Raw genomic sequence first — 26,349 nt, 5'->3', positions numbered from 1 at the left:
CAACGTCGCTAAAAATGAGACAGTGACACCATGGAGCCGCCAACGGAATGCAGAGAAGGACATTCTCAGTGGCACCTCTGTGGAATTCCTGTCCAAAATGGACGACCTCAGTTTAATCAAAGCAAATACCAAATGAACCGAAGTTGAGAGACATTCTACCAGGATAACTGGCAGTACTCTTTAAAAGTATCAGGAAAGGGCTTCCCTGGTGGCGCAGTGGTTGAGAGTCCGCCTGCCGATGCAGGGGACATGGGTTCGTGCCCCGGTCCCGGAAGATCCCACATGCCGCGGAGCGGCTGGGCCCGTGAGCCATGGCCACTGAGCCTGCGCGTCCGGAGCCTGTGCTCCGCAATGGGAGAGGCCAGAACAGTGAGAGGCCCGCGTACCGCAAAAAATAAAAAGTGTCAGGAAAGACAAAGACTGTGGAACCATCACAGAGTGAGGAGACCAAGACATGGAAAGGAAATGTGGGATCCTGGATTGGATCCTTGCCTTAGTCTGGGCTGTTATAACAAAGTCCCACAGACTGGCTGGCTTAAACAACACACGTTTATTTCTCACAGATCTGGAGGCTAGAAATTCAAGATCAAGGCTCTGGCAGAATTGGTGTCTGGTGAGAGCCCATTTCCTGGTTCACACACTCCATCTTGCTATGTCCTTACATTATGGAGGGAGAGAGGGAGCTCTCTAGGGTCCCTTTATAAAGACACTAATCCCATTCATGAGGGCTCCACCCTCATGACTTAATCATTTCCCAAAGACCCCCACCTCCTCATACCATCACACTGGGTGTTAGGGTTCGACATGAATTTGGGGGCAGAGGACACAAACAATGCAGGACCAGAAAAATGACATTAGAGGGAGAAATGGTGAAATCCAAATAAGTTCTGTATATTAGATAAAAGGATTGTACTGATGTTAATTTCCTGGCTTCAATAACCTGGCTTGTACCATAGTGATGTAAGATGTTCACATTAGGGGAAACTGGGTGAAGGGCATTAGGGAACTCCACTATTTCTGCAGAAATAGCTCCCTCTTTGCAGCTGGCTGCTGTGGACCCGTTAGGAATTGGCTCCATAAATTGGAGGCCGGCAGACCTATTCTGTGTTAAACACAGCAGGATTCCATTATATCTCCATATCCTCAGCGCTGTGTTTGACCAGCCTGTCACTATGAAGGATTCAGTTAGTGGCCAAGCGCTTTTGCTAACAAAGTATTTCAGTTGTGAGTGGTCTTGAGTTTCCTACTCAAAGAGGGGTAGGTGTGTGTCTGTGTTTTCAGAAAGACTGAGCCCCAAGCCTCTTGTTTCTCCGTTTTCCTTTTTGCCTCCAAAAAACAAACAAAAAACTGAAGGAATTAAAAGAAAAAAACCCATCATTCCCAAGATCCTGCTTTTTGATCATGACATGAAATCTAGCAGTCATAAAGGAAGAAAAGATTTGATAACACAGGTATCACGACTTTTCTCTCCATGGTCAGGACGCCATAAACAGGGTGGGTGAGGACATAATAAAGAGGATGCATGAAGGAGCTTCTTTGTGGTGAATCAACAGCTTTTTTTTTTCTTTTTTTTGGCCGCAGGGCATTTGAGATACTAGTTCTAGGACCAGGGATCAAACCTGGGCCCCCTGAAGTGGAAGCACAGAGTCTTAACCACCTGACCCACCGGGGAAGTCCCCAACAGCTCTGTATTTTGACTGTGGTGGTGGTTCTAGGAATCTGTACAGGTGACAGCGTGGAACAGACCTACACACACACAAATGATTGCATGTGAAAGCTGATAAAATCTGAATAAGGTCTAGAGTCTAGTTAATTGCGTCGTATTCACATCAGTTTCTTGGTGTGACAGTGTGCTGGGGTTAAGTAAGATGTAAGCTGCGTGAATGAAGGGTACACGGGACTCTGCACTGTTTCTGCAACTTCTCATGTGTCTATAGTTGATTTTAAAAAAAAAAAAAAAAAGAAAGAGGCTTCCCTGGTGGTCCAGTGGTTGGGACTCCGCGCTTCCGCTGAGGGGGGCATGGGTTCAGTCCCTGGTTGGGGACCTAGGATCCAGCATGCCTCGAGGTGCGGCCAAAAACACAAAACAAAACACTATACAGCATTATAAATCAACTACACTTCAATTTTAAAAAATAGAGAATTAAAAAAATACCACAAACATGTTTGAAAAGCAAATGACAAACTGGGAAAGTATCTGCAAACGATATGAAACGGGTTTTTATGTCCATCGCTTATGGGTTCTTGCCAGTTAGGGAAGAGCTGAGCACTTCCACCAAGAAAGGACTCGAGCATGTACACGGGCGACCTGAAACAGAGTGGGAACCCTCCCTCAGATGGAAATCCCACCAGTGGTGGAGAAAACAAGTGGCCCTGTATCAACCATGAAGAAAACAAAGGTCTCTTAAACTGCCACCTCCAAGACCAAGACCTTCTGCCAGCAGACACTTGTCCTTTTGTAGCTGCCCGTCACCCATCCTCCCATGTCCCTCCCCAGGCCTTGTTGTCCGGGCAGGAATACAACTGACTGAAGTTTGACTGATGGATGCTGAGTACTGACCGAGGGAGGTAGGGGTAGTAAGTTCCGATGAAGAGCTCCTGCTTGAGGGGCTTCCTGGCGGTCCAGTGGTTAAGACTCCACACTTCCAGTGCAGGGAGTGTGGGTTCGATCCCTGGTTGGGGAACTAAAATCCCGAATGCTGTGAGGCACACCCCACCCCACCCCCACCCCCCCACCCCCAAAAAGTTCCTGCTTGAGACAACTGCAGGGCGTGGGCTGCCAAGCCTCAGGGGGCAACCCCAGTGCCCCCTTTCTCACCAGCTTCTGTCATTCTGTGACTTGTGACTAGCTGCCTCTCCACTTTCTTTCACAGCGGATTAAGGGCAAGACATCTTCTTGTTCCTGAGATGATTTTAAACATTCACTGGCTGAGATTCCTACCCATAAAACTGTTTGAGATCAACCACACAGTTCAATTTGCAACGTGTATGACCATGGACTGATTTCCTTCATATATAAAGAGTGTCTACAAATCATTGAGGTCAATAGATCAAAAGAAAGGTGGGCAGGGCTTCCCTCGTGGCGCAGTGGTTGAGAACCCGCCTGCCAATGCAGGGGACACGGGTTCGTGCCCCGGTCCGGGAAGATCCCACATGCCGCGGAGCGGCTGGGCCTGTGAGCCATGGCTGCTGAACCTGCGCGTCCGGAGCCTGTGCTCCGCAATGGGAGAGGCCGCAACAGTGAAAGGCCCACGTACCGCAAAAAAAAAAAAAAAAAAAAAAAAAAGAAGTGTGTACACTGAGGCATTCTTTAGAAGGTAATTTGCAATATTCTTCAAAATTAAAAATGCATATGCCTTTTTATAATTCTAGGAATTTACCCTATGCACTCAGACATATGCCCCAACCATGTACAAGGCTGTTTGTTGTAGGCTGTTTGTTGTAGGATCCTTTATACCCAGGGGTTTGGTCAGTTACAGCCTGTGGGCCAAATCTGGCCGGCTGTGTGGCTTTGTAAATAAAGTTTTATTGGCACACAGCCACGCCCACTCATTCACACATCACCCGTGGCTGCTTTTGAACTGCAAGGGCTAGAGTTGAGCGGTTGCAACAGAGACGGCCTGGCCTACAAAGCCTGAAATATTTACTATCTGGCCCTTGACAAAGTCTGTTGATTTATACGAAAAGCCCAGAATAATCTATGTTACCTCTTGATAGGCGCCTGGCAAAATAAATTGTGGCACATTCACAGGGCAGAACAGAGGGCAGGTATTAAAAAGAGAGACTGGGGAGGGGTTACCTCTCGGGAGGGAGGGCGTATTTTTCCTCTATATTCTTTTGTACTAGTTTGTTTTATTCTTTAAGCCATTAAAAAAAAAACTGGACTTTCCGAAAGGATGGAGTGGCTGATGGCACAGGGAGAGGCCACCGTGCTGTTAGAAACTCAAGTACCAAGAGTGCCCCCTGCGCAGGCATGGTCTCTGGTCTCCTAGTCTCTCAGCTGTTAGGACATGAAGAGGGGCACAGCCTGCCGTCCCTTATCGGTGTGTCCTGACCCCCAACCGCTGAGTCAAGTCTCTGGACAAGGAGAGGCGCAAAAGGAAGTAAGGGCCAGGCACCTCGGAGGCACCCACGGGCTGCCTCAGGACCTCTGGGACTGTCCTTACTGGGCCAGTTGGCTGAGGGGTGGCGCCCCACCCCCCCACTTCATGCCAGGGCAGCAGCGCTGAGCAAGCAGCGCCCCCATCCTTCGACTGCAAGGACCGCCTTGCTCTTGGCTCAGCCTCCTCCCGGGATCCCCGCCCACTCGAGGAGCCCCCATCACCAGCCCCAGGGGTTCAGAAGGAACCTCAGGCAGGCGGCGACGCTTCCATCTGGAATCGTTTAATGAGTCTACTTCTTACACGCATAATTATAAAAGAATAAGAATCGACAAAAATATTTTCTTTTCATAATGTGTAGAGGTGGTTCGTCTCTGGTGGGGTTTTTTTTTTTGTTTTGTTTTTTTGTTTTTTTCCTACCCGCCCCTGGCAGAACTCTTGGCGGGAGGGAAAGGAAGGAGTAAGGATAACCCTGAGGCGGGGAGGGTTCCACTCCCAGCCCTGGAACCCCGGTCTGGGCCGGCGGGCCAGGCAGAAACGTGTGGCGGAGGGCTGGGCTGGGGAGAACGGGGCCGGGTGCGCTTCAGAGCCTGCCTGAAAGCCGGGCCGGAAGGCTGCCCCGCTTCCCTGCGCGCCGCTCACGGCCTGCCAGGCGCGACTCCTGCTGTGGGCTTCGGGTGCTGGCTGGGGTGAACCCCGTGGCCCAGCGGCAGACCCTGAATCTAGATTTAGGCACCCCTTGCTATCTTTCTTTTAAATAATTCATAAAAATGCCCACCCCCCAAAAGAAAAACAAAACGAAACACAAATATGAAGTGGGCGGGTGGGGAGGAAAGGCAACCGCATGCTTCTGCGCCGGCGGCCGGGCTGGGCCTGGGGGTCCCCGGGGCAAAGGCTGGCTCCTCCGAGTCTCTTCTGGCCTCCAGTGCCCAGCGGAGTTGAGGCTCCCGCTCCTGGATGACAGGGAGAGGAGGGATGGCTTGAGGAAGTGCCTCGTGGACGTTGGTCTCATCTCTCCATCCTGGCCACGAAGAAGCAGCAGGCTGAAACCCCAGGAGCGTTAACGAAAACCGTAAAAGGCGTTGGGGCGAAGGCGGCAGCTCCGGGGGCGGGCGGTCTGGCGGGGCCGGTGGGAGGAGGCGCTGCACAGGGCCTGCGGGGCCGCTCGGTCCCTCCGGCAACGGCGGCGGCGAAGCCACTTGTGCTCTGACTGTGCAGGCCCGCACGTGGCGGCCCGCGGGCTCAGAGGTATTCCTGTAGAAAGTGCAGCAGTGTGACTTCATAGTGCTCGCCGGACTCGGGGCAGCGGATGCTGTGTCTCTCGTTGGGGTATATCTGGGTGGACAGAGAAGGCAAGGCTGGTGGCACCGAGGCACCCCTGCACCCTGCTACCCCCGAACCCCTCCACCCCCGGGCTCAGAGTGTCTCTCCTCAGGGCCTCGGTCCCGCCCCCGCCCCCCAACCCCTGGGGAGGGTGCAGGAAGGGAAGAGGTCTTGCTCCGGCACTGAGGGACCCAGGTTCGAATCCCCCCTCCACGGCCAGCTTGCTGTGTTAATTCTGGGCAAGTGACAGCCTGCCTGACGGCAGCCCCCCATGAAAGCTGAGCGAAGAATTCAGACCCTGTAGGGTCTTTGTGGCCTGGGCAAGCTAAGGTCTCAAACACAGAGGACTTGCACATATGAAAGCCTTAAGAAACTGTGCTGCTGCTCTATCCCCCAAACCCAGAGAGCTGCAAGGAACCCAGCTCCGTGAGTGGCTGGGGCTTCATGTCTCACAGACGTTTGGTGCCTCCAACTGAGCCACGTTCATTTCACCAACAGGCCCCATTGGGGATTATACATGCTAAGGCCCCAGGACAGCCTCTCCACCCCAGGCTGTGCCAGGTGTTTTCCTGGGTCTGCTCACCACCTGAGGGGGGGTCATCCCCAGAGAGAAACGGCAGCACGCTGGTGCCAAGGGCCATGCCCAAGGAATCACCCAGTCCCTGAAGCCTGGCTGAGCGCATGTCCAGGCTCTTGGGTAGATGGTGACAGGGACGCAGGTCTTGCCTCTGGCTATGAAATGAGGGCTCCTGCACCCCAGCAGTTCTCAGAGGAGCCCTAAGGGCTCATGGGGTAGGCGTGAAACCTGCTCCAGACCCTAGGAATGCACCGAACTGCCCAGAGATCTCCCCTCCTCCACCCTTGCCTTGATGAATCCAACCTGGATGAATCACAAGTCTGATCACATGGTCCCCAGCTCAGAGGTCCGCAAGGACTTGCCAGCTTGAGATCAAGACCTGGACTCCTGGGTCCCGCTGCCCCTACAGCCTCACGGGCCCCACTCCTTCCGGGCCCGGGGCAGCGGCACTGCCTGGGACAGACCCCGCTGCACCCACCCCTTCATGCCACCCTGGGTCTGGTTACTTCTTCCTCCTTGTGGGCTGTGAGGGCAGGGAGAGGGTCCATCTGGCTCCCCACTGTGCTCCCAGCCCCCAGTCCCAGGCCTGACATCTGACAACAAACGTGATGCACCAACAAGCTGGGGCTGTCAGCCTCCAGGCCAACTGCTGCCCGGTGTCTGAAGAGGAAGGTGGGCGTGCTCCATCTCCCCCACTCGCAGCCCCCAAGGGAGTGTCTTGTCTCACCTTCAATTTCCCCTGGGCAGGCAGGGGCACAAGCCTCTGGGACCCCCTTGTGTGCCAAATGCTTCTCCTGAGAGAACTCATTTGACCCTCACAAGCTCTGGGAGGCAGGGGTTATCACGCCCATTTCACAGATGAGGAGACAAGGCCCAAGGTTAAAGGACCTGCCGCCAATGGCCACATGGGAAGGGAGTGGCTATCCCAGCAGCGAGGCTCAGGGCTTCAGGCTCAGAAGGGACAGGTGAGGATCCACCCTGGCCCCGCCTGACTCCTTTGCTCTGATGTGCAGCTGCCTCTGGCCTGTGTTTGGAGAGCATGTGCAGCTGGGGCGGGGGGGACTGCCAAGCAACGCCCAACCCAGCTCTTCACCCACAGGGAGCCCCGCCTCCCTCCTGCCCTGTCTGGCAAGCGCATGCCCAGCCACAGGTCCCTGCGGCCTGTCCCTCCTGCCCGATGACCATCAGTTTCCCCATTTGTTGAATGGCAACATGTCTTCCCCTGACAGCTCAGAACGCATGGAGGCGTCCAGGAAGCGGAAAGACTGCAGGGCAGCAGCAGGTAATAAAATCTGTCCCTCTCGCCTCCAGCACACCCACCCCCCACTCCTCCGAATCCACCAGGCCTCTCGCTCCCCACTCCCGTCCCCTTTCCTGCCGGGACAACTGACTGTGGCTCATGTCCCACTGGCCCCCATGGGCCTCTGTCTACAGGGCTGCCAGAGGGAGGCCTGACACCTCGCCTCACCCTTCGGAACAAAACACAGCCCTCCCCTGAGGCCCACCCCTTACCGCTGAAGCCCCGCCCTCTCACAAGGTCCCGCCCCTTACTGCTGAAGTCCCGCCCATCAGCGGAGGCGTCAGGCGGCTTGCCATGCCGGTCACCACATCCTGCTCCCCAGCTGTTCTGCTGGCTCCAGCTACCCTGGTCTCCCGTCCTGGAGCTGCTCCCGCCTACTAATTTCCTGTCTGGTGTCTTCCACAGCCGCCCCCCAGGCCTAGATGAGTTCCCACTTACTCTTTAGCACCCTTAAATGTCACCTCTTCGGGGAATTATTTTCTGACCCCCGTCAAGGGACACCCCCCCCGCCCCGCCCCCAGATGCTGTCAGTATTCTGTACAGTTCCTTCAAAGCAAGGTTCCTGGCGCGCATGCGCAATCATTTCGGTAACATCAGCCTCCCTCCACCGGGCCCAGTTCCCAGGTGTCGCCAGCAGCAGGTGGCGCGGACCCGGAGAGATCAGCGCGCGACTGCTGAATGGTGGTCGGGACCCAGGGAGCCGGCTAAGTGTGGAGCCAGGCAGTCAGGTGTGAGGATGGGGGCGCGGCCACGGGTGCCCCAACCCACTGCTGCCCACGCAGCGGGCTCCTGGGAGGAGCCACCCACCTGGAGCTGGTAAGGCTTTCCTGCTCGGATCAGCTGAGAGACGAGGAAGTTTGTGTGGAAAAAGTGCACATTCTCATCCAGGAAGCCGTGCAGGATGAGCAGGCGGTTGGGCCTGGAAGACAAGGTGGGCGTGAGGGTCTGGGGCGAGACCCCCTTCTCCCGCCCATAGGCAGTCGCACCACAGTCCACGCTCAGCCAGGGCTGGGGGCCCAGGGTCCCGTCCCAGCCCCAGGACAGCGAGGGCGGAAGCAGCAGCTCATCAGCAGAACGTGGCGGAACTCAAATCCCGTGCACAGTGCACAACTGGCGGGTCTGGGAGACCCCTCACTTCCTTCCAGGCGAGGAGGGGAGGGGTGGGCGCAGAGGCTGTGCCTGGAATGCCCTGAGCTCGGGGAAGCTTCTGGAGCAGTGCTGCCCACGGGCACTCTGAGATGATGGAACGTTCTAGACCTGTGTCACTCATCGCCACCAGGTGGCTACTGAGTGCCTGACATGTGGCAAGGGTGGTCGAGGAACCTTACTTTTTAAAATTTTGATTTATAAATAAAAATAACTTATTGAAGTGACACTCACACAACCTAAAATTACTAATTTTAAAGGGATTTCGGGGCATTTGGTGCATTCAGTGTCGTGCAACCATCATGTCTATCCTGAGTTCCAGAGCACTTCCATCACTCTGGAGCAAACCCCTGTGCCCATGAGCAGGCACTCCCCACCCTGGGCAACGACTGGTCATCTGTCTCCACGGTTTTACTGTTCTAGTGAATGGGGATGAATGTGAACGTAAATCGGAGTGGCCATGGAGCAGTGGGTTCTGAGCTTGGCTGCACGACAGCACGCCACTGTGGAGCCCAGGCCACCCTCCAGACTAGAGAGCAGCCTTGAGGGGAGAGGGGCCCTGGCGGGGTCAGCCTGTGACGAGAACCCTGGCACTAAAGGTGGGGCCCAGGTTCACCAGACAGAGCCACACCAGAAACTGGCCACGCCAGTTTCTTTTCGATCGGCGAATCAGAAGCCAATGCCCAAAGCATTGACGTGGGACATCAGAGCTGTTCCAACACACCTACATGTTAGAACCACTGTGGACCTGTGTTCTGAACCACGGTGTCAAAACCCACAAGACAGAGGCCGTTCAGGTTCAAAACTGACTCAGGGGGTCCATGGTGGGCTGCGTGTTTGGGGGATGAGGGGAGCCAGCACGTGCAAGGTGTGACTCTAGATCTTCCCTTCTATCTTTCTGGGGGCAGGGCTGGGGGGCTTCCCTCCCTCCTCGCTCCAAGAGAACCCAGGCACCTGCTTTCAGTGAGGAGCAGTGAGGAGGGAGGGCTGCGGGAGCAGAGGGGACCAAGGGGCAGGCACAGTGGGAGGTGCAGAAGCCACGCCCAGCCGGCCACAGGCGGGCCAGCCCTGGCGACTCTGAAGTCAGGGCGGGTGGGGGTCTTACTCATTGGGCAGCTTCTCCACGTGCAGGGCCACGGAACCCGCCTCGTAGCCAAGCTGGTTGTTTTCTGGGACATCCATGTAGCGTTCTGTGTACCCTGTGTCGTAGGCCATCCAGACTGTGACCGGAGCACCTGCGATGGCCACCTGAGGGCCACAGTGGATGGAGTGGGGGAGAGAGAGAGAAAGAAAGAGAGAGACACATACACACAAAGTTCAGGTCCTGGGAGCCTGCGCTTGGCCGGCTGTCCCGGGGCCTCCCCCGGAGGACGTGAGGAGCGGGCATGCACACGGGGGCTGGCAGGGGAGGGGCCCTCAGATGTGTCTCCCCCGTGGACCGTGCATTGTCTCGGGAGGGTGGGTGAGCTGAATGAGCACGCCGGGGCCGGGATCGGCCCCTCCCTGGGCCCACTGCCTTCCTGCCGCCTCCGCCTCCTCATCGCCGCCCCGCGGTGCCCTGACAGTGCCGCCGGCCTGGGGGCCCCTCCCCCGACGCTCTTCACACCATGCCCCACCTCTGCCCATCCGAGGCCGGGGTCCCGGGCTCAGCCTCCCACAGAGAGCTGCTGGCGGGGTTTTGTGCAGCCGGACGCCATCCTGGGGTCAGCAGTGGCGGGCAATGAGGAGGGGGGCTCGGCCCCATGGGGCTGCTGCGGGGAGAAACAGCCACGTGGCAAGGCCCCTGCCAAGATGCCTCCCCCGGGGGGGCGGGCTCCAAGGGGCACGGGTGGGCGCTGGCAGACAGGAGGGAGGAGGTGGGGACAGGACCCACCTTGAACACCTGGGGCTTGTGGATCAGCCCCATGAGCGAGAGGAAGCCTCCATAGGACCAGCCGTGGATGGCAACCCGGCTCAGGTCAATGAAGCCGTACTTCTCGGCCACGAAGTGCAAGCCCTCCACCTGGTCCTCGATCTCCACCTGGCCCTGGGGGATGAGGCCAGGCACCTCTCAGTGGCCTCCTCCCAGGCACGCGCCCTGCTGTCCCACCTCTTCCCTTGCAGGGAGCCCTCTTCCTCTTGGATCAAAAGCAGCTCTCTGGAAGCTACCCCTCTCTCCAGGCCCCATGCAAATCTGCTGTCTGGGGTGGCGGTCAGACAGGCCTGGCACCAACCCTGCCCCACCATCCCCTGGCTGACTCTGAGAAAGTCATGTCCCTTCTCTGGGCCTCAGTTTCCTCATCCCCAAAACGAGGACGTCAACATGAATAGGACCGAGTCTACAGTGGGTGTGAGGATGAAACGAGATGCCGAGTGTCCTGTACTCTGAGGCCTGGCGTATGCTGAGGCTTGATGAACAGCTGGTGTCATCACCGTCATCACTACCGTCAGCACCATCCTCATCACCACCACCACCATCAGCATCATCCTCATCATCGTCCTCATCCTCATCACCATCTCCACCTTCATCACCATTATCCTCAGCATCACCACCACCATCACCATCACCATCCGCATCACGATCACCATCGTTATTATCACCACCACCACCATCACCACCATCAGCACCACTTCCACAGCCACCAGTGCCTGTCTTGCCCAACCCTTGGGACTTCCTGCTGATCAGGCCTATACTGACGTGGCTGGCTGCATCTGGGTTTTAGGCACCAGGTGGGGCGTGTGTCTACCTGTCTCCCCAAAGGCTCAACTCAGAGCTGAGCAACAGAGTGGATGTTCCCTCTGGTTCCAAAGGCCGCCCCACTTCTGACTGACATCCTGGCCAGGACCATCTTTGATGAAGGTGGCCCAGGGCCACCCCCAAGCCCCAGGTCCCCCTTCACCACACAGGAAGGGACTGAGAAGAGATGTTACCATTTGGTTTTTCAGGGCCCCTTCAAATCGGAGCCCTCGCTGACAGGAGCCCCTGCCGTCAATCACGACCACGGCGTAGCCCAGAGACGCCAGAGTGTTAAGCCGCAAATACTTGATTCCTTTGAAGGAGTTATTGACCAGCTGCACCTGTGGGGAAGGCGAGATGAGGCAAGTGTGAGAAATACAAGTAAAACACCGGCAGGATGGGCTAGACGGGCGAGACGCCAGCGGGATGGGACGGGGGCTTACAGCCTGAAGACGGGGCCTGTGCTCTATCGTGAAGGCTATGGATGGCCCTGGGCAGGTTGTGGAAGTGGTGGGGAGGGGAAGGTCAGACGGGGGCCCACTGTGCACCAGGCCTTGTGCTTGGGATGTGCTACAGAGAGGAAGGCCCCGGCCAGGCTCCCTTCTCGGCCAGGGACTCTGCCCCAGGCCCTCCATGGAATTACTCCCTTATTTCTTCAGCCTCTTTCTTTTCTACCCTTCAGTTATCTCTAAAAACAGACACAAAAACTGCTGCGGGTGGCGGGCGCTGTGTTCCCCAAGTGACGTCACTTACGCTAGTCCCTTATTTGGCACGATGAATGTTTGGGGCCGTATCGTCCTCTGCGGGTAGGGGCATCCCGCTGACTGTAGGGTGTGGACAGCATCCGAGGCCTCTACCCACTAGATGCCAGGAGCATCCCCCACCCCAGCTGCGACAACTACAAACGTCCCCAGACATCGCCAAGTACCACCTGGGGGACAGACCACCTCCAGCAGAGAACCGCTCTCTTAGATGGACCTGCTTGCCAACCTGCCTGCCTGGCCTGTCCCCTTCACAGAGAGCTGGGCCCAGGGCCCTTGGCCACCTCTGTCCCCAAGCTGGTGACCAGGGGTGAGAGTGGGTCACTGCTGGGCAGGTGGCCCAGACACACACGCCGGGTTTAGGGGGGCTTCCCAGAGGGACACGGGAGTATCAGCAGGTGAAAGGGTGGCTGTGCCGGAGAGTGCGGTGTGCGGAGAGCCAGGGGCCCCCAAGGACCCTGCGTGGCCAGTGGGGATGGGGAGGGGCACTGGGGGAGGGGGGAGGGTGTGGGGAGCAGGGCAGCGCCCACCTGCGGGCCTCCGTACACAAAGAGGACAGTGGGGTGCTTCTTCCCTGGCTGCACGGCGTGCGGCTTGTAGATCATGCCATAGAGCTGCACATCCGAGCGCGTGTGGAAATGGAAGATTTCCGGGGGCACGTAATCCGGGGGACAGCCTGCGGAGACAGAGTGGCTGTGGCTCCGAGGGCCGGGCTGGGCCGGGGCGGGCCCGGGAAGCCCACCTCGAAGCAGGGCCCATGTCTGGCCGACGCCCACACTCCCCCAGCCCCGGAGGGTGGACCGGAGGCACCCCATCTCCTGTGCTGCCCGACAGTTAAAATCAGAGGCTGAGGGCGGAAGTGACCCTGCACCCTGTGAGCCAGCTCGGGCCAGGCCACAGTCTGGCCGGGACCAACTCCAGAGCCCCGACACTGGCTCACCTAGTACGGAGGTGATGACAACGCTGGGATCTGATTAATGGACAGTTTTATGGCGGGGAGGGGGCTCTCTCTGATTTTCATGGTTACCTGTATCTTTGCAAAGCAACACTGGTTTTCCAATCCAGTGGTGAAGACAACTCTTCCTTTAAGTTCATTTAGGTTAAACAGAGTGTCCATTTAAGAGGAAAATAAGTAAATAGTGATGTAGGTCAGGGGTCTGCAAATATTTACTGTAAAAGGCTAAGTAGTAAGTATTTTTGGCTTTCCACGCAGAAGAGCCGTCGTGTGTCTCTGGGTTGTAACCACACTCGTCGCTCTGTATCCTCAGGGGATTGGCTCTAGGGCGCTCCTCAGATACCCAAACCTGCCAATGCTCAAGCCCCTCATGTGAAATAGCACAGTATCTGCATATAACCTAGGCACACCTTCCCCCATGCTTTAGCTTTAAGTCACCTCTAGGTTACTTATAATGCCTGATACCACACGTTATGTAAATACGATGCAAGCGCTATGTGAACAGCTGCCACGCACAGCTCAAGCTTTTCTCTTTGGAACGTTCTGTGGTTGGCTGCGTCCGTGGATGCGGAACCTGTGGCTAGGGAGGGGCTGACTATACTTGACTCTGCCGCTGCTGCAGCCCCAGTCACCACGGGTGATGCCAAAATGACTGGACGTGGCCGGAGTTGGCCCACAGGCCAGCTTGCCAGCTTCTCACAGATGTGGCGAGACTGGACTTTTGGGGCAGCGGTGCCCCCGTCTGCCTGCCTGCACGCCGGGGGCTGGGGATCGGGACACCCGTGCCCCCAGTGCTGCCCCACTGGCTGTGCTGGGTGCCTTGGCAGGCCCCTCCCTTCCCTGTTTCCTCTTCTGTGAACCAGGGCCAGAGTTCCCGCGCTGTCACATCCATGGTGACATGGGGAGAGTCAGGGACTGAGCTGTCAGATGGAGGGAGCTGCTTGCTTATTCAGCTTTCGGGGGCGGTGATGTGACAAACTGTTTTCCAGCCCATAAAGCCCACCCCAAACTCCAGGGGTTCCTATTTCCTACAATGTTCTAGAAATCTGCAAGTGGCAGGGCTGGGCTCAGGAAAGGGCGTCCTCTTTAGTGAGCGCTTCCTATGAGCTGGGCGCTACGTGAGCGCTTGGTTTACATCCCATGGGGGGCCACTGGACCGTTCCGTAGATAAGCAAACATTTCAGCGAGATGAGCTGACTTGCCTTCGCTTCCGCAGCCAGAATTGGAACATGGGGTCAACCGGGCAGAGTCCTGGCACCCTGGAAGCTCCTGGGCAAACTGACAAGCTGCCTCGTGCTCCCCGAGGCCCCTCACGACCTACTCCCGGCTCCTTCCACAAATGAAGGCTTTGGAGCGCCTGCTCTGCACAGGCGCCCTTGGAGACGGCCGCCCCTGAGGACGAGGATGGCCCGTGTAGGGACCCCATCCATCTGGCAGAGTCGGCTCCTGCACTGAGTATGTGCTCCATCCATAACAGCAGCACAGAAGCCAGAGACTGTCTCGGGGGGCCCACAGGACAGGTTGGGACCTGTGGTTATGCTCGACCCGTTCTCGGGGCCGCGCCGCTCAATGCCTTGTGCTCGCCCAGATGGCCCCCTCTCACCTGCCTTATTTACCAGGCCTGTGACGAGAAAGCTGGGGCTCCCCAGGGGAAGGACTCGCTCAGGAGCCCGGGGGCCTGGGGCTACTCACTGGCCGCCTCCATCATGCTGGCCCAGAACCGGGGCTGCTTGTGCAGGGGGTCGTCATCGGGGCCGCTCAGCTTGTAGACATGCACGCAGGGTGGCGTGCCCACGCTGCTGTAGTGGCTGATGAACATGTCGAAGTTCTGCAGGCGGGACGGGGTGCTGAGACCGCGGGGCACCTCCCCCTCCCCCTCCCTGCTCGCCCGCCACCTGCATCAACCACATGCCATCTTCACCCCGTGTGGTGTGTTCCCCTGCCTAACTCTGCTGCTGTTACCACCAGCCCTGCCTTGCAGATAAGCAGACTGAGGTGAGAGGAGCCTGTCCCCTGGCCAGGGGACCCCAGGCGGAGGCCGCTGGACCCAGCGGGGGTGGGGGTCAGAGCCAGACCTGCCCGATGCCAGAGTGTGCCTATCTTGCTGGTTCTGCAGCCAGCAAACAGCCACTGGCTGCTTGCCCGGGATGGGGGTAGCCCTGTGCTCATGTTCCAGAATGCTGCCTGATCTTCCAGAATGTTCCAAGGGAGGGAGCATCAGGGAGGTGCCCACCTGGCTCATGGAGCAGCTGTGGGAGAAGCCGGGCGTGGTGAGGCGCACGATCTCGCCGGCTGACTCGTAGCTGACCACGTAGAGGTGGTGCTCCAGGGGCGTGTCCTTCGTGCCTTGGAAGTACACCAGCTTTGTCTCCTCGTTGACCCAGATCTGCGGGGGCACGGGGGCTCTTGGTGACAGGGCCGCCCTCCCCACCCCCAGGGAGGGCCCAGCGTTCTGTGGACAGGGGACCCGTTCTCTCCGAGCTGGCTTGAGCCCACAGGCTGGAGAGCTGTCTGGGAGACTTCACAGACCCCGTGGGGCAGGAGCAGACCCCACTAGGGCTGGGCTAACTGCGTGTTCTCCGGTCTGACTTGCAATCAGAACTCCGGGTCCGGACAGCTCCTTCCAGGCAGATCCAGATCAGCCGCTGAGGGGGGCTGAGGCCCCAGTGCTGGGACAGAGGCTGAGGGAGGGCCTGTCCTGGGCCTGCCAGTCCCCCGGCCCTGGTCCCCAGTGGGGACAGCCCACCTCTCTGACCCAGGTGCTCAGGGTTAAGCAGTGGTAATTCCCTGCCCCACCGGTTTCCTGGGGGAACGCCCATCAGACCCCTGGCACGGTTCTTAGGCACTGTCCTCAGGAGGTGCAGGAAGGAACCTTGCTCTGGGGCCGGGAACAGGCACTGCCTTGCTGGGGCTGACCACGCAGCACAGATGCTTAAAGAGGCACTTCAAAAAGGCACATCCTCCGAACCGGCAATTACACCCCTGGGAATTGCTCCTGAGGACTCCACCAGAGAGGTGAGTTCAAAACGAAGGCACAAAGATGCTCCAAGTGTTCTTCAGACTAAAGAGAGGTGACACCCCGAATGCCCAAAAGACAGACTGGCTCCGTAATTACGGCACAGTTCTCTGTGGCCACATAAAGCTGTACTGTCTAAAAAACCCCTACAAATCCTCTACAATTATGATGCTCCTGTGGAGATGTGTGAAAATAGGAAAGATTTGCAGTGATTTCCCCCCGTGGTCACCTCTGAGGCGGAGTGGGGAGGTCACAGGGGTCTGGGGTGAGGATGGAAGGGGATTATTTAGAACGATTCAATTTTTACAACAAACACTGATGTGTTCGCTGTCACTGTACTTGGAAAAATAAATGCTGGTTTTCTAGAAATGGAGGATGTCGTGGGAAAACCCCACACCACAGGTAGTTAAGTCGTGTGCTGCTGTCGTCACAAGGACCATGTGAGAAGATATGCAGGCAGGAAGGATCTCCAGGCGGGGGACCCACCGAGGTCCGGGGCCATGGCACAGGCCACATGGAGCACGCGGCCGTGGCGGTGGCAGAGGGCTCTCTTTCCCTTTTTAATTCTTAAAATGCTTTTTTTTTAAAGAAAATTTCTGGGTAAAAAGATAAGGCATGCAGAAAGTAAAACTTTCACGTTAAAGAAAGGTTTTGGGTTTTTTTTTTTTCGGCTGCACTACACGGCTTGTGGGATCTTAGTTCCCTGAGCAGGGACTGAACCCAGGCCCTCGGCAGTGAAAGCACCGAGTCCTAACTACTTGACCGCCAGGGAAGTCCTTAGAGAAAGGACTGTCTTGTGTGTCTGCCAGATGCTGCGCTGAGGGCGTCCAAGTATTTTAAAGCAGGGTCCTCACCCAGGGCTGTTCTGCCCCCCAGGGACGTTTGGCAGCCTCTGGACACATCTGTGGTTGTCACCCCCAGGGTGGGGGCCAGGGAGGCTGTTCCACACCCACAGTGCCCATCTCTGGCCCCAAGTGTCCATGGCGCCAAGGGAGAAACTGCTGTGGAGAGGACCAGCGCTATCTGATGGTCCCATCTCACAGGTGAGGAAACTGAGTCTTAGCACCCAGCTAGCGAGGGGCCGAGCGAGGCTACGAGCACAGGGGCCTCCAGTGAGCTTCAACCACAGCAGAGCGACTGAGTAGGGCCAGGTGTGGTCATACGGGAATGGACACAGTTACCTACAGAACCGGAACTCAGCAATAACACTTTTCTCTTGCTCGAGTGTTTTCTAACCACTATTTCCCACTGTATGAAGAGCACAGCAATGTACACTTGCATGTTAACCTCTCGAGTGTGCCCTGGGGTGGCCTCGTAAGGTCCACGCCTAGACCTGGGGCTGCCGGGTCAGGTGAAACATAGATTGACGCTGTAATAGATGCCGCCTCTGCACCCCAGAAAGGTCGAGCCACGCCCCCTGGTTGCGCTGCCCAGGGGTGCCTGGCCCCCTTCTCTTGGCAGCCCTGGGCAGCACACAGGCAGCCCACCTCTCAACTTTAAAAGGGTTGGCCACATCTCCTCCTGGTTATTTGTATGGTTTAGTTTTTTCCATCTAAGTCTTTGGTCCAGGAGGCCTTCATGCTGGTGTGAGGTAGGAATCCAGGAGGTCTGATTAAGGGGTCTCTTTGGAAAATCTGGAATTCTGTAGACCTGGACCCCGGTGAAGATACTCTGGTCATATTTTTTTTTTTTTTTTTTTTTTTTTGCGGTACGTGGGCCTCTCACTGCTGTGGCCTCTCCCGCTGCGGAGCACAGGCTCCGGACGCACAGGCTCAGCGGCCATGGCTCATGGGCTAGCCACTCCGCGGCATGTGGGATCTTCCCAGACAGGGGCACAAACCCGTGTCCCCTGCATCGGCAGATGGACTCTCAACCACTGCGCCACCAGGGAAGCCCTGGTCACATTTTTATGATGGAGCATCTGGGTCGGGGAGTGGAAGGTCCACCTCTCAGCCCTGCAGCTGCATCTTTTGTTCCCAAACCTCCCGGGGCAGGCATGGGGGTGGTCCCCCATTGGAAGCTGCAGGACAGTTCTACGGTGGGCACCACCAGTGTCCCACAGACTCACAGACTGCTGTCCTGGGGACAGGTGGCTTCATGGAGTGGATGGAGGCTAAGTGAATGCTCCAGGTGGCACTGAGAATGGGCTGGGCCTCACCCACTAGGATCCAACAAAGGATGCTCAGGACAGCCTGCTTCCTGGACCCAGGGTCTCCAGCTGGTGGGAAGCACAGCCCCCGTGGCCCTCGGCGTGCAGAGCAGGAGGGAGTGGCCGGGTGAGGGGGCGGAGAGAGAAGCCACAGGCCCGGGGGGTCTGGAGGGGGCGGGAGCGCGTGTGCATTGTGTCTGTGCACATATGCGTGTACAAGCGTGCATGGAGACTCGGGTACCTTGGAGCCGTGCCTTGCCAAAACCTCCCATTCGCCGCTGGTCAGTGTGATCTCCTCCTTGATGGGGCATTTAAATTCATCTGGAAGAAAGGAAAAGAGGTGAAGGGAGCCCGGGAAGCTATGATGGGGACTCAAAGCACACAACGAATCCTCCACGGAGCCCAGGCAGCCAGGTGATGGGCAGGTACACTGGCTGGGCCCCAGGGATGGTACAAGGACCCGCCACACCACGGCCCAGGGCGCGAGGTGCGAGGTTCCCACCATGTGGATGGGGCGCCAGCATTTCCCCAGAAAAACCAGGGATCTGCATTTTTATCAAAAGCACCCAATTTTCAGGACTTCCCTGGTGGTCCAGTGGTAGAGACTCTGCACTTCCTCTGCAGGGGGCGCGGGTTCAATGGCTGGTTGGGGAACTAAGATCCCATAGGCAATGTGGTCAAAAAAAAAAAAAAAAAAAAAAAAGCACCCAATTTTAGAATCCTGCAGGTCAAACCGCCACCTTCCATGCCTGGACCTGTGACTGCTTAGGCCACGTAACCAGATCTTGATTAAACTCTGGGGCTGAGCAAAGGCTCAATGGAGTTACAGGAGGTTTTTTGGTGGGTAGGCCTCGCTGTTGAATTTTTACCAGGTACATAACAATACGGAATGTGTCTTGCCACATGTTAGAAATTATTAAGACAGTTTATGAGCACTGGCTAAAATTGTTTTCTTTCCTTTTCTTTTTTTTTTTAAAATATTTATTTATTTATTGGCCACACTGGGTCTTCGTTGCTGCACATGGGCTTTCTCTACTTGCGGCAAGCCGGGGCTACTCTTCGTTGCGGTGCGCAGGCTTCTCATTGCGGTGGCTTCTTTGTTGTGGAGCACGCACTGTAGGTGCGCGGGCTCAGTAGTTGTGGCGCACGGACTTAGCTGCTCCGTGGCACATGGGACCTTCTCGGACCAGGGCTCGAACCCGTGTCCCCTGCATTGGCAGACAGATCCTTAACCGCTGTGCCACCAGGGAAGTCCCTAAAATTGTTTTCTATCCTCTTGGATCTGAAGCAAACTACTGACCACGTCACCTAGGGAGGGACAGATGTCCCCGCACAGATCCACAGGGCTGCACAGTCAGGAACTTCCAGTGCAGAGACCTGGGCCGGGTGACTTGTCACAAGGAGACCCGGGAGGGAGGGCTGTTCCTCCGCCCCTCACTCACCAGGGGCCGGATGCCCCACTTCCTGCCCACTCACGCCTTTGCTGACACCCACTCTGCTGGGCCCAGGCAGGGAGCCCAGTCGCACAGGCCTCCTCTGGGGCCGGCCCTGCCGACACGCCTGCTCCCAGTCCACAGTCGCTGTGCCCTCAATTCTCCTGCTGCCCCCAGGAGGCCTGGGCGATGGCTCAAGGCCTCCTGGTCCCCCTGCCTTGCTCCCACTCACTCTGACTGCCCTCAGTCATCTTCTGGGCTCAAGCCCACGCTGTTCACGGCCCAGAGGGTCCTGCAGACCATGCCAGGCTCCTCCCTCCTCCCTTCCCGGCCCCTCGCTGGGGAGCCACCTGTGTCACCTGGACACACTCCTCCTGACCGGGTCCCCCAGCCTCCTGACCGCCCTCCCACTCGGCCGGGACGCCCTTAAGGAACCCACTCCTTTGGCCTTGCCTTCTGGACCGTTCAGTAGCCTGCAGCAGGCGGAGGCCTTGAGGCAGGGCGGTGGGGAGGATGCAGTCGGGGCACCAAAGGGCAGAGGGGAAACCAGCAGGGCCCACCTCAAAGGCAGGGGTCCCCCGGGGGCACCTGCCATGAGCCCCACTCAACAACCACCAGGCAGAACGAGAGCTCTTGGCTGCCCATTTCAAGAGGGAGGATGAGGATTTCTCCAGTGAGATCTCCAAGGTGAGGGGGTTTCCAAACAGAAAAGCAAATGCTGACGAGTGTCTCTGAGACGGCTCAGCTGGCCTGTGACGGCCGCGCTCAACCCTGAAGGACAACAACGCCCAGACGCTGGTCACTCCTTGGTCCCCATCTCACCTGACGCCCCGGCAGCTTGTGGCTTAGTCTGTTCCTGACCCTCGGGCTCCTGCGGCGCCTGAGCCCCCCGGATACCCCCTCCCTTGGGTGACCGTCTTCACACTGTGGCGGCCTCAGTCTCCTTAGCGGGCATGGCCTTGAAGCCCTGTGGCTCATCCAGGACAGTCCCACCCCCAAGGGACACTGGGAGGTGTCTGGGTTCATCTGTGGTTGTCACAACAGGGGTGCTCCTGGCATCAAGTGGGTGGCGGCAGGGATGCTGCTCCACACCCCACAGCGCCCCGACACCCCCCAGAGAGTGACTCGGCCCTGATGTCCGCAGTGCCGGGGAGACCCTGCTCCAAGCTCTGAGAGCCCTGTTTGGCACTCAGACCACACCCTACCTGCCCAGGCTCCGCCCTTGGTGCCCCAGCCTGTCCCCAGGCTGAGATGCCATCCGTGTGTGAGGACACCCACGTTCCCACCGTGGATCCACCCTGGTCCCCAGAACCTGCACGGAGCTTCAACTTGAACATGTCCAAAACCCAACTCAACAGTTCTCTCCTAAACTGTCCCCTCAGAGTCTTTCCGTCTCAGACTCCAAAGCCCTTTCAGACGTCCACGCCGTCCCTCTCTCTCTCAGACCCCAGTGCAGTCCACCGTGTCAGCTCAGCAGTCAAGTGCACCCAGAATCGGGCCCACCTGGATCTGGAGCAGAGTCAGCCCAGCCCCACTGCCTGGCCCCAACTTTGCCACCTCCCCCCTCCCCCAGGCTCTGCTCCATGAACAGCCACAAGAATCATTCTAAACCGGCCGAAGGTCAATGGTAAAAGCCCTAGTCCTCCCCGCGGCCCACGAGGCCCTGTGCCACCCGCCCCGTCCCCTCCCTGCCCTCCCCTCCTCCCTGTCTCCCCCTCGCTCACTCTGCTCCAGCCACACGGGCCTCCTGGCTGTCCCTCCAACACGCCAGGCCCAGCCCTGCCCTGCCGCAGGGCCTTTGCACGGGCTGACCCTCGGCCTGGAGCGCCGTGTCGTGGCTGCTTCTGCCTCCACCCGGTCTCTGCTCTGTGGCACGTTATCCACTGCTGTGCCCCTGGCCTCCTGGCCTCTCACTGTATTTGGATGATGCCTGCCTCCTCCACCAGAGCAGAGGTCTTCGGTTTTCTCTTCCTACAGTGATACCCGCCCCACCCCCACCCCGCACCTAGGGCGGGGCAGCTTTGCCTGTAAAGAGCCAGACAGCACAGACTTGGTGTGCAAAGGGCCTAGCATGTAGTCGGCGCTCAATAAATACTGCCGCCTGACTAAGCCGGGAGCTGGCTGTGATAACCCTGCCAGACCAGGACTGGCACTGGGAAAGGCCGGCTTCTTAGTCATTGGCACCCACTCCCTCTGGGGCGGGACCAGGGAACAAACCACTGGCTTGAACCACAGGCCATGAGCAAGGTGTTAGTCAGGGTCGCTCACCTTCCCCGGGGCTGAAGGGCTGGGTCCAGTCGTAGCCACGGGGCTTCAAAACAGCGGTGACTTTGTACAAGTGGCAGAAGCCAGTCTTGCACTCGTTGGCGCGGATGAAGCAGAGTTCATCCTCTCCCTCTGGTTGGGGGAAGGGATAGAAGATGTCGTGAACCTGTCCGGGCAGAGAGAGAGAGAGGATGTGTCAGAGGCGGGGGCTGGGGTGGTGGGGGGACACATCCCTTTGAGAAAGGGGAGGCTCCAACTGCCTGGCTAGAGGTCAGACCCCACCGACTCTCCCTCCGGAGCTGGCTTCTCCACATCGCCAGCCCCCGTCCAGCTGGGGAGCTGGGGGCGGGGACGCGGGACCCCGGCCCGGGCGGGGCACACACCCCTGCCCTTACGTTGATCCACACGTCGGTGACCTCCTCGTACACCACGTGCGGCTGGGCGCTCCTGGGCACGGCTCTGGCGAAGGCTGCCCGCTGCTCCTCGTTCTCGGCGGTGGGGATGAACAGGGCCGGGGGCAGAAGGACGAGCTGAAGCCGCTGCTGCGGCCGGTCCAGGAACATGGCCCAGGCACTGGGGGGCGAGGCAAGAGAGGACCGGCACCTCAGGGGCCAGCGGAGGCCAGCCAGGGCCCAATGGCCCCCTTTCCACACTTGTGTTTGATCAGAACGGCGCCTCCTTTGCCGACCTCACTGACACCTGAGCAGGTGACCCTGCAGCACGCAAAGGGTCCGTAGCCGGCACGCCTGCTCAAGGGGAGACGGGGGTGCTGACAGAACCGTGCAATCCAGTTTGTTCTGAAAACACCTCGCATGATTTGTAAACTTGGCCGACTTCTGCCAAATCCTCAGCCTTTATTTATCCTTTGTTTCATATTCTACTCTAAGTGGACAGTTTCTTTTTTTTTTCCCCCAGTCGTGCTGCGTGGCCTGTGGGACCTTAGTTCCCTGACCAGGGATCGAACCCGCACTCCCTGCAGTGGAAGCACAGAGACCTCACCACTGCACCACCAGGGAAGCCCCCAACATACTCTTCTTTGGATCTCTCCCTGCATCACTGAAAAAACGGACAAGCCATTCTTGGCTTGTGGGCTGGATGGTAACGGGCAGCAGGCTGGATTTGGCCTCCGGGTGGCGGTTTGGGGCCCTGGTTTAGAGGCGTCTGCCCCAACTTGGGCAGAAGAGGTAGAAAATGGCTGCGAAGGGACACCTTCTACCTAGTGAGGGAGACACTCACTATTTGCCGTCGCGTGTCCAGCCGGCCCTGGCGATGTACTCCACCTTCGGGAAGAGCGTGCTGAAGGGCTGCACCAGCTCCTTCTCTCGCGTCAACACAATCTAAAGGCAAAGCAGACTCGGGTCACAGTCCGGCCTGCCCATGTGCTGCCCAGGAGGAGACAGCCACTGTTGGGGGGCACTGTGTCCCCCCCGGCTCCACATGTTGGAGCCCTAACTCCTGGTACCTCAGAAGGGGGCCTTATTTGGAAACGGGGTGGTCGCAGGTGTGACTAGTTCAGATGAGGTCGTACTGGGGTGGGGGGGCCCAACCTAACAGGACAGATGTTTTTATAAAAAGGGACAGAGGCACCACTCAGGCAGAGAACGTCTTGTGACGAGACACAGGGAGCAGGCGGCTGTCTCCAAGCCAAGGGGGGCTGCCTGGAACAGATCTTCCCTCAAGGCCTCGGAAGGAGCCAGCCCTGTCAACACCTTGATTTTGGACCTTTAGCCTCCAGAACCGGGAGATGATGAACTTCAGTGGCTTAAACCTCCCAGTGGTACTTTGCTATGACAGCCTGTTGCCTGGAAACCAAGGGCTCTGGCCTGGGCTGTCACTGAAGAGCCGGGTGGCCTTGGGTAAGACACAGCCTCTGGCCGCTGCAGCTTCCTGGAGGTGACACGGGGCTGGCAGGGCATCTCCCCGGGAGGGGTGACAGAAGAGGCGGGCAGGGCCTCAGCACGGCCCACACCCAGGCTCGCCACCAACCCCCGCCTGCCCCACCTGCCTGTTCAGTGGGCAAAACCCACGCCCGCCTCGGGACCTTGCCCATCCGACGCGGCCAGGAACCATTTACAACAGCTGGTGGGGGTTCAGCAAAGCCACTTAGGACAGATCCCTGTAGAATCTGCCGTAATGTTCCGGTCAAGAGTGCAGAAGGGGTTTGGTTAGGGCCTAATCATGCCCAAACCCAAAACCACCCCCCCAATCATGAAAATAGGTGTATTTAATCTCACGCCTCTTTTATGAAACATTACGTGAGAAGCCACTTTGGCAAAAATATGCAGGGGCTTCCCGGCTCGTCCGCCTGCTCCAACCTCTGCTGCGAGGGGCGTCGCCCTCTGACATCCCCACGTGGGGCTGGGCATCCCTACAGCCCTTCTCCCCTTAGCCTCCTCTGCCCTCCTGGCTGTGGGGTCCTGAGGAACGACTCCCTGGGCGATGAGGACCCTTGTCTGCGACGACGACCAGCTGACAGAGGGAAGGATGCAGAACAGATGGGGCCGGTGAAGTGATATGTGAGGAGTTGCTCAGAGGCTGGGGTGGGGCACCCCTAGCCTGAGGTCAGGGTGCTCCAGGCAACTGCTCCCCACCCCTCTGAGCTCCCTGTTCTGGAAGCTCTGCGAGCCACCGCCCTCGTGTGCCCGGGCGTCCCCTCCCCACGCCTCGGGGCCACCTGGAGGCAGGTGGGGCTGGGCTCACCACTCCCCATCTCGGAGTCCAGGTTCAGAGTGACGGGCGGCAGGGCCCAGCCTGGAAGCTGGGGCTCCGGGCAGAACCTCTTCAGGCTGTTGGCCAAGAGAAGCACCTGCCATGCAATGGGGGCGAGCAGCCTCCGGACCCGTCTCCCAGCACACACCCCGGCCCTCCTCTCCTCATCCAGAAGCTTCTCCCGGGCGCCCAGACCCCTCTTACCTTGCCCTGACTGTCGGTCTGAAACTCAGCCAGTTTCAAGGCGATCTTGGGATTTTTGCTGCCTGCAGAAACGAAAGCGAGGTGGATCTGGCAGGTGTCGCCAAGAGGGCTCAGAGCAGGTGTTGGGGGCGGTGGCTGGGGTGGGGGGTGATCCTCACAGGCAGTGACATGGCTGGCACGGGGGGAGGGGAGGAAGGCGCCAGGTGGCCAAAGGTCTCTCTGTAGGTGCGTCACCCTCTCTGGCCCAGGCACAAAGTCCCCCAGGCAGGACTGTCTGACTTTGGGCCTGGACCTTAGTCCCGACAGTGACGTGGCAACGTCTCTGCTGTTTAAGAACATAGGTCAGGCCTGGGCTGGTGGGAGGGCCGTGAGCGGGACACAAACACGAGGAAGATGCCTCTCTGCCTCTGGAGAGCTTGAATGCTGGCTGCAAAGACAGCACACGCCCGTAACAAAAGCACCAATGATGCAGAAAGGTGGCCCACGTCCCAGTGACACAGCCAGTCTTCAGCTGTCGGGAGGCAGGTGGCCTATTGGCTGGGGTGACCGAGACATGCCCTCCAGGGTGGGATTTGGTTCAGGCCCCCGTTATTCCTATGACGGATCTCAACTCTGGCCCCCGTGGCTCTCGCACCCCAGCAGGTAATGTCTCGGTGCCTCTGCTTCCTCGTCTCTCCAACAGGGGAAGGGAAGGACCAACTTCGCCGTTCACACCAGGGACTGGAAGTTTCCGTAGGGAGGCTCTGCCTAGCACGGCCCACAGTTAGCAAGAACGAGTCTGTCGTAGGCTTCCACGGAGGTCCCAAAGATGCTGAACCTGGCCTGCACATGTATTTTGTGTGGCTAAGTCTTTTTTTTTTTTTTTAAATTGGCCGTGCCACGTGCGGCATGCAGGATCTTAGTTCCCCGACCAGAGATCGAACCCGTGCCCCCTGCAGTGGAAGCGTGGAGTCTTAACCACCGGACCGCTAGGGAAGTCCTGCTAAGTATTTTTAAATGATTCGAGCCACGTTTAAGAATTGGTAGATTTCTGGGACTTCCATGTATTTCTGGGCAAACCCTGTATTCTCACAAGGCAGTGAGTGTCTGATGCGACCCTGGAGGGGGCCCACACCTCCCACTGCCTCCCCAGGGCTCCTACTGTCTCCTGGGCCCCGAGGCAGGACACCAGTCACCACTGACGGTGGCGCTGGCCTGGCTGTTGTTCCCAAGTGCAGCCTGCTTCTCCGGGGCCATCCCTGTCTGGGTCCTGTGGGCCCATCCTGGCTGGTGCCTCACCGTGTTCTATGAGGCTTCAGAGCCGAGCCGCCCTCGTGTGTCCTGGGCCCTCACCTGTCCTGGGGTACCGGTAGGAGTCCGTCTTCCTCTCCTCTAGCGCGGGAGAGGGCACGTGAATGATCTCCACCTCGGACTCGTCCACTTCCTCGTACAGGATCCGCAGCGTCTTGCAGCCTTCTGAACCTGGGAGGGGGCAGGGCCGCTGCTGAGGGTGCCGGGTGTCCCCTCTGCCGCCCCGCACCCCCCTGCCCACACGGGGACTCTGCTCTACCATGGCAGGGCCCAGACAAGAATGGCCCCTGGGGCCAGAAACCCAGCTCTGCCGTGTACTAGGCCTGAAGCCAGTCACATGTCCTCCTGGGGCCTCGATTTCCTTCCCTGTAAAACCAGAGCAGGAACGGCGCTCTTCCCAGCACG

At 58.2% G+C, this 26,349-nt stretch overlaps 1 protein-coding gene across 9 annotated transcripts in view; it reads right to left on the bottom strand.

The window, feature by feature from the left end:
• Positions 1-4,362: 4,362 nt before the first annotated feature.
• Positions 4,363-26,349, bottom strand: part of DPP9 (dipeptidyl peptidase 9) — a 41,200-nt gene continuing 19,213 nt past the window's right edge. For 7 of the 9 annotated variants that reach the window (XM_027085410.1, XM_027085408.1, XM_027085407.1 and 4 more), the window contains 14 exons: positions 25,987-26,115; positions 24,655-24,716; positions 22,978-23,078; positions 22,137-22,314; positions 21,745-21,907; positions 18,285-18,364; positions 15,112-15,264; positions 14,571-14,706; positions 12,454-12,599; positions 11,357-11,503; positions 10,320-10,472; positions 9,552-9,694; positions 8,108-8,219; positions 4,363-5,435 (listed from right to left, as the gene is read on the bottom strand). In XM_027085410.1, the coding sequence (XP_026941211.1) occupies positions 5,343-5,435; positions 8,108-8,219; positions 9,552-9,694; positions 10,320-10,472; positions 11,357-11,503; positions 12,454-12,599; positions 14,571-14,706; positions 15,112-15,264; positions 18,285-18,364; positions 21,745-21,907; positions 22,137-22,314; positions 22,978-23,078; positions 24,655-24,716; positions 25,987-26,115 (1,796 nt within the window). In that variant the 3' untranslated portion in view covers positions 4,363-5,342. Of the gene's footprint in view, positions 5,436-8,107; positions 8,220-9,551; positions 9,695-10,062; positions 10,198-10,319; positions 10,473-11,356; positions 11,504-12,453; positions 12,600-14,570; positions 14,707-15,111; positions 15,265-18,284; positions 18,365-21,744; positions 21,908-22,136; positions 22,315-22,977; positions 23,079-24,654; positions 24,717-25,986; positions 26,116-26,349 lie in introns of those variants that run through there. The other 2 variants (XM_027085411.1, XM_027085413.1) reach the window with 2 other exon arrangements.

This window comes from Aethalodelphis obliquidens, unplaced genomic scaffold (assembly GCF_003676395.1).
Source record: "Aethalodelphis obliquidens isolate GAN/ISIS:26980383/991018 unplaced genomic scaffold, ASM367639v1 scaffold53, whole genome shotgun sequence".
Taxonomy (NCBI): domain Eukaryota; kingdom Metazoa; phylum Chordata; class Mammalia; order Artiodactyla; family Delphinidae; genus Aethalodelphis; species Aethalodelphis obliquidens.
This window is presented reverse-complemented; position numbering and strand designations above follow the sequence as displayed.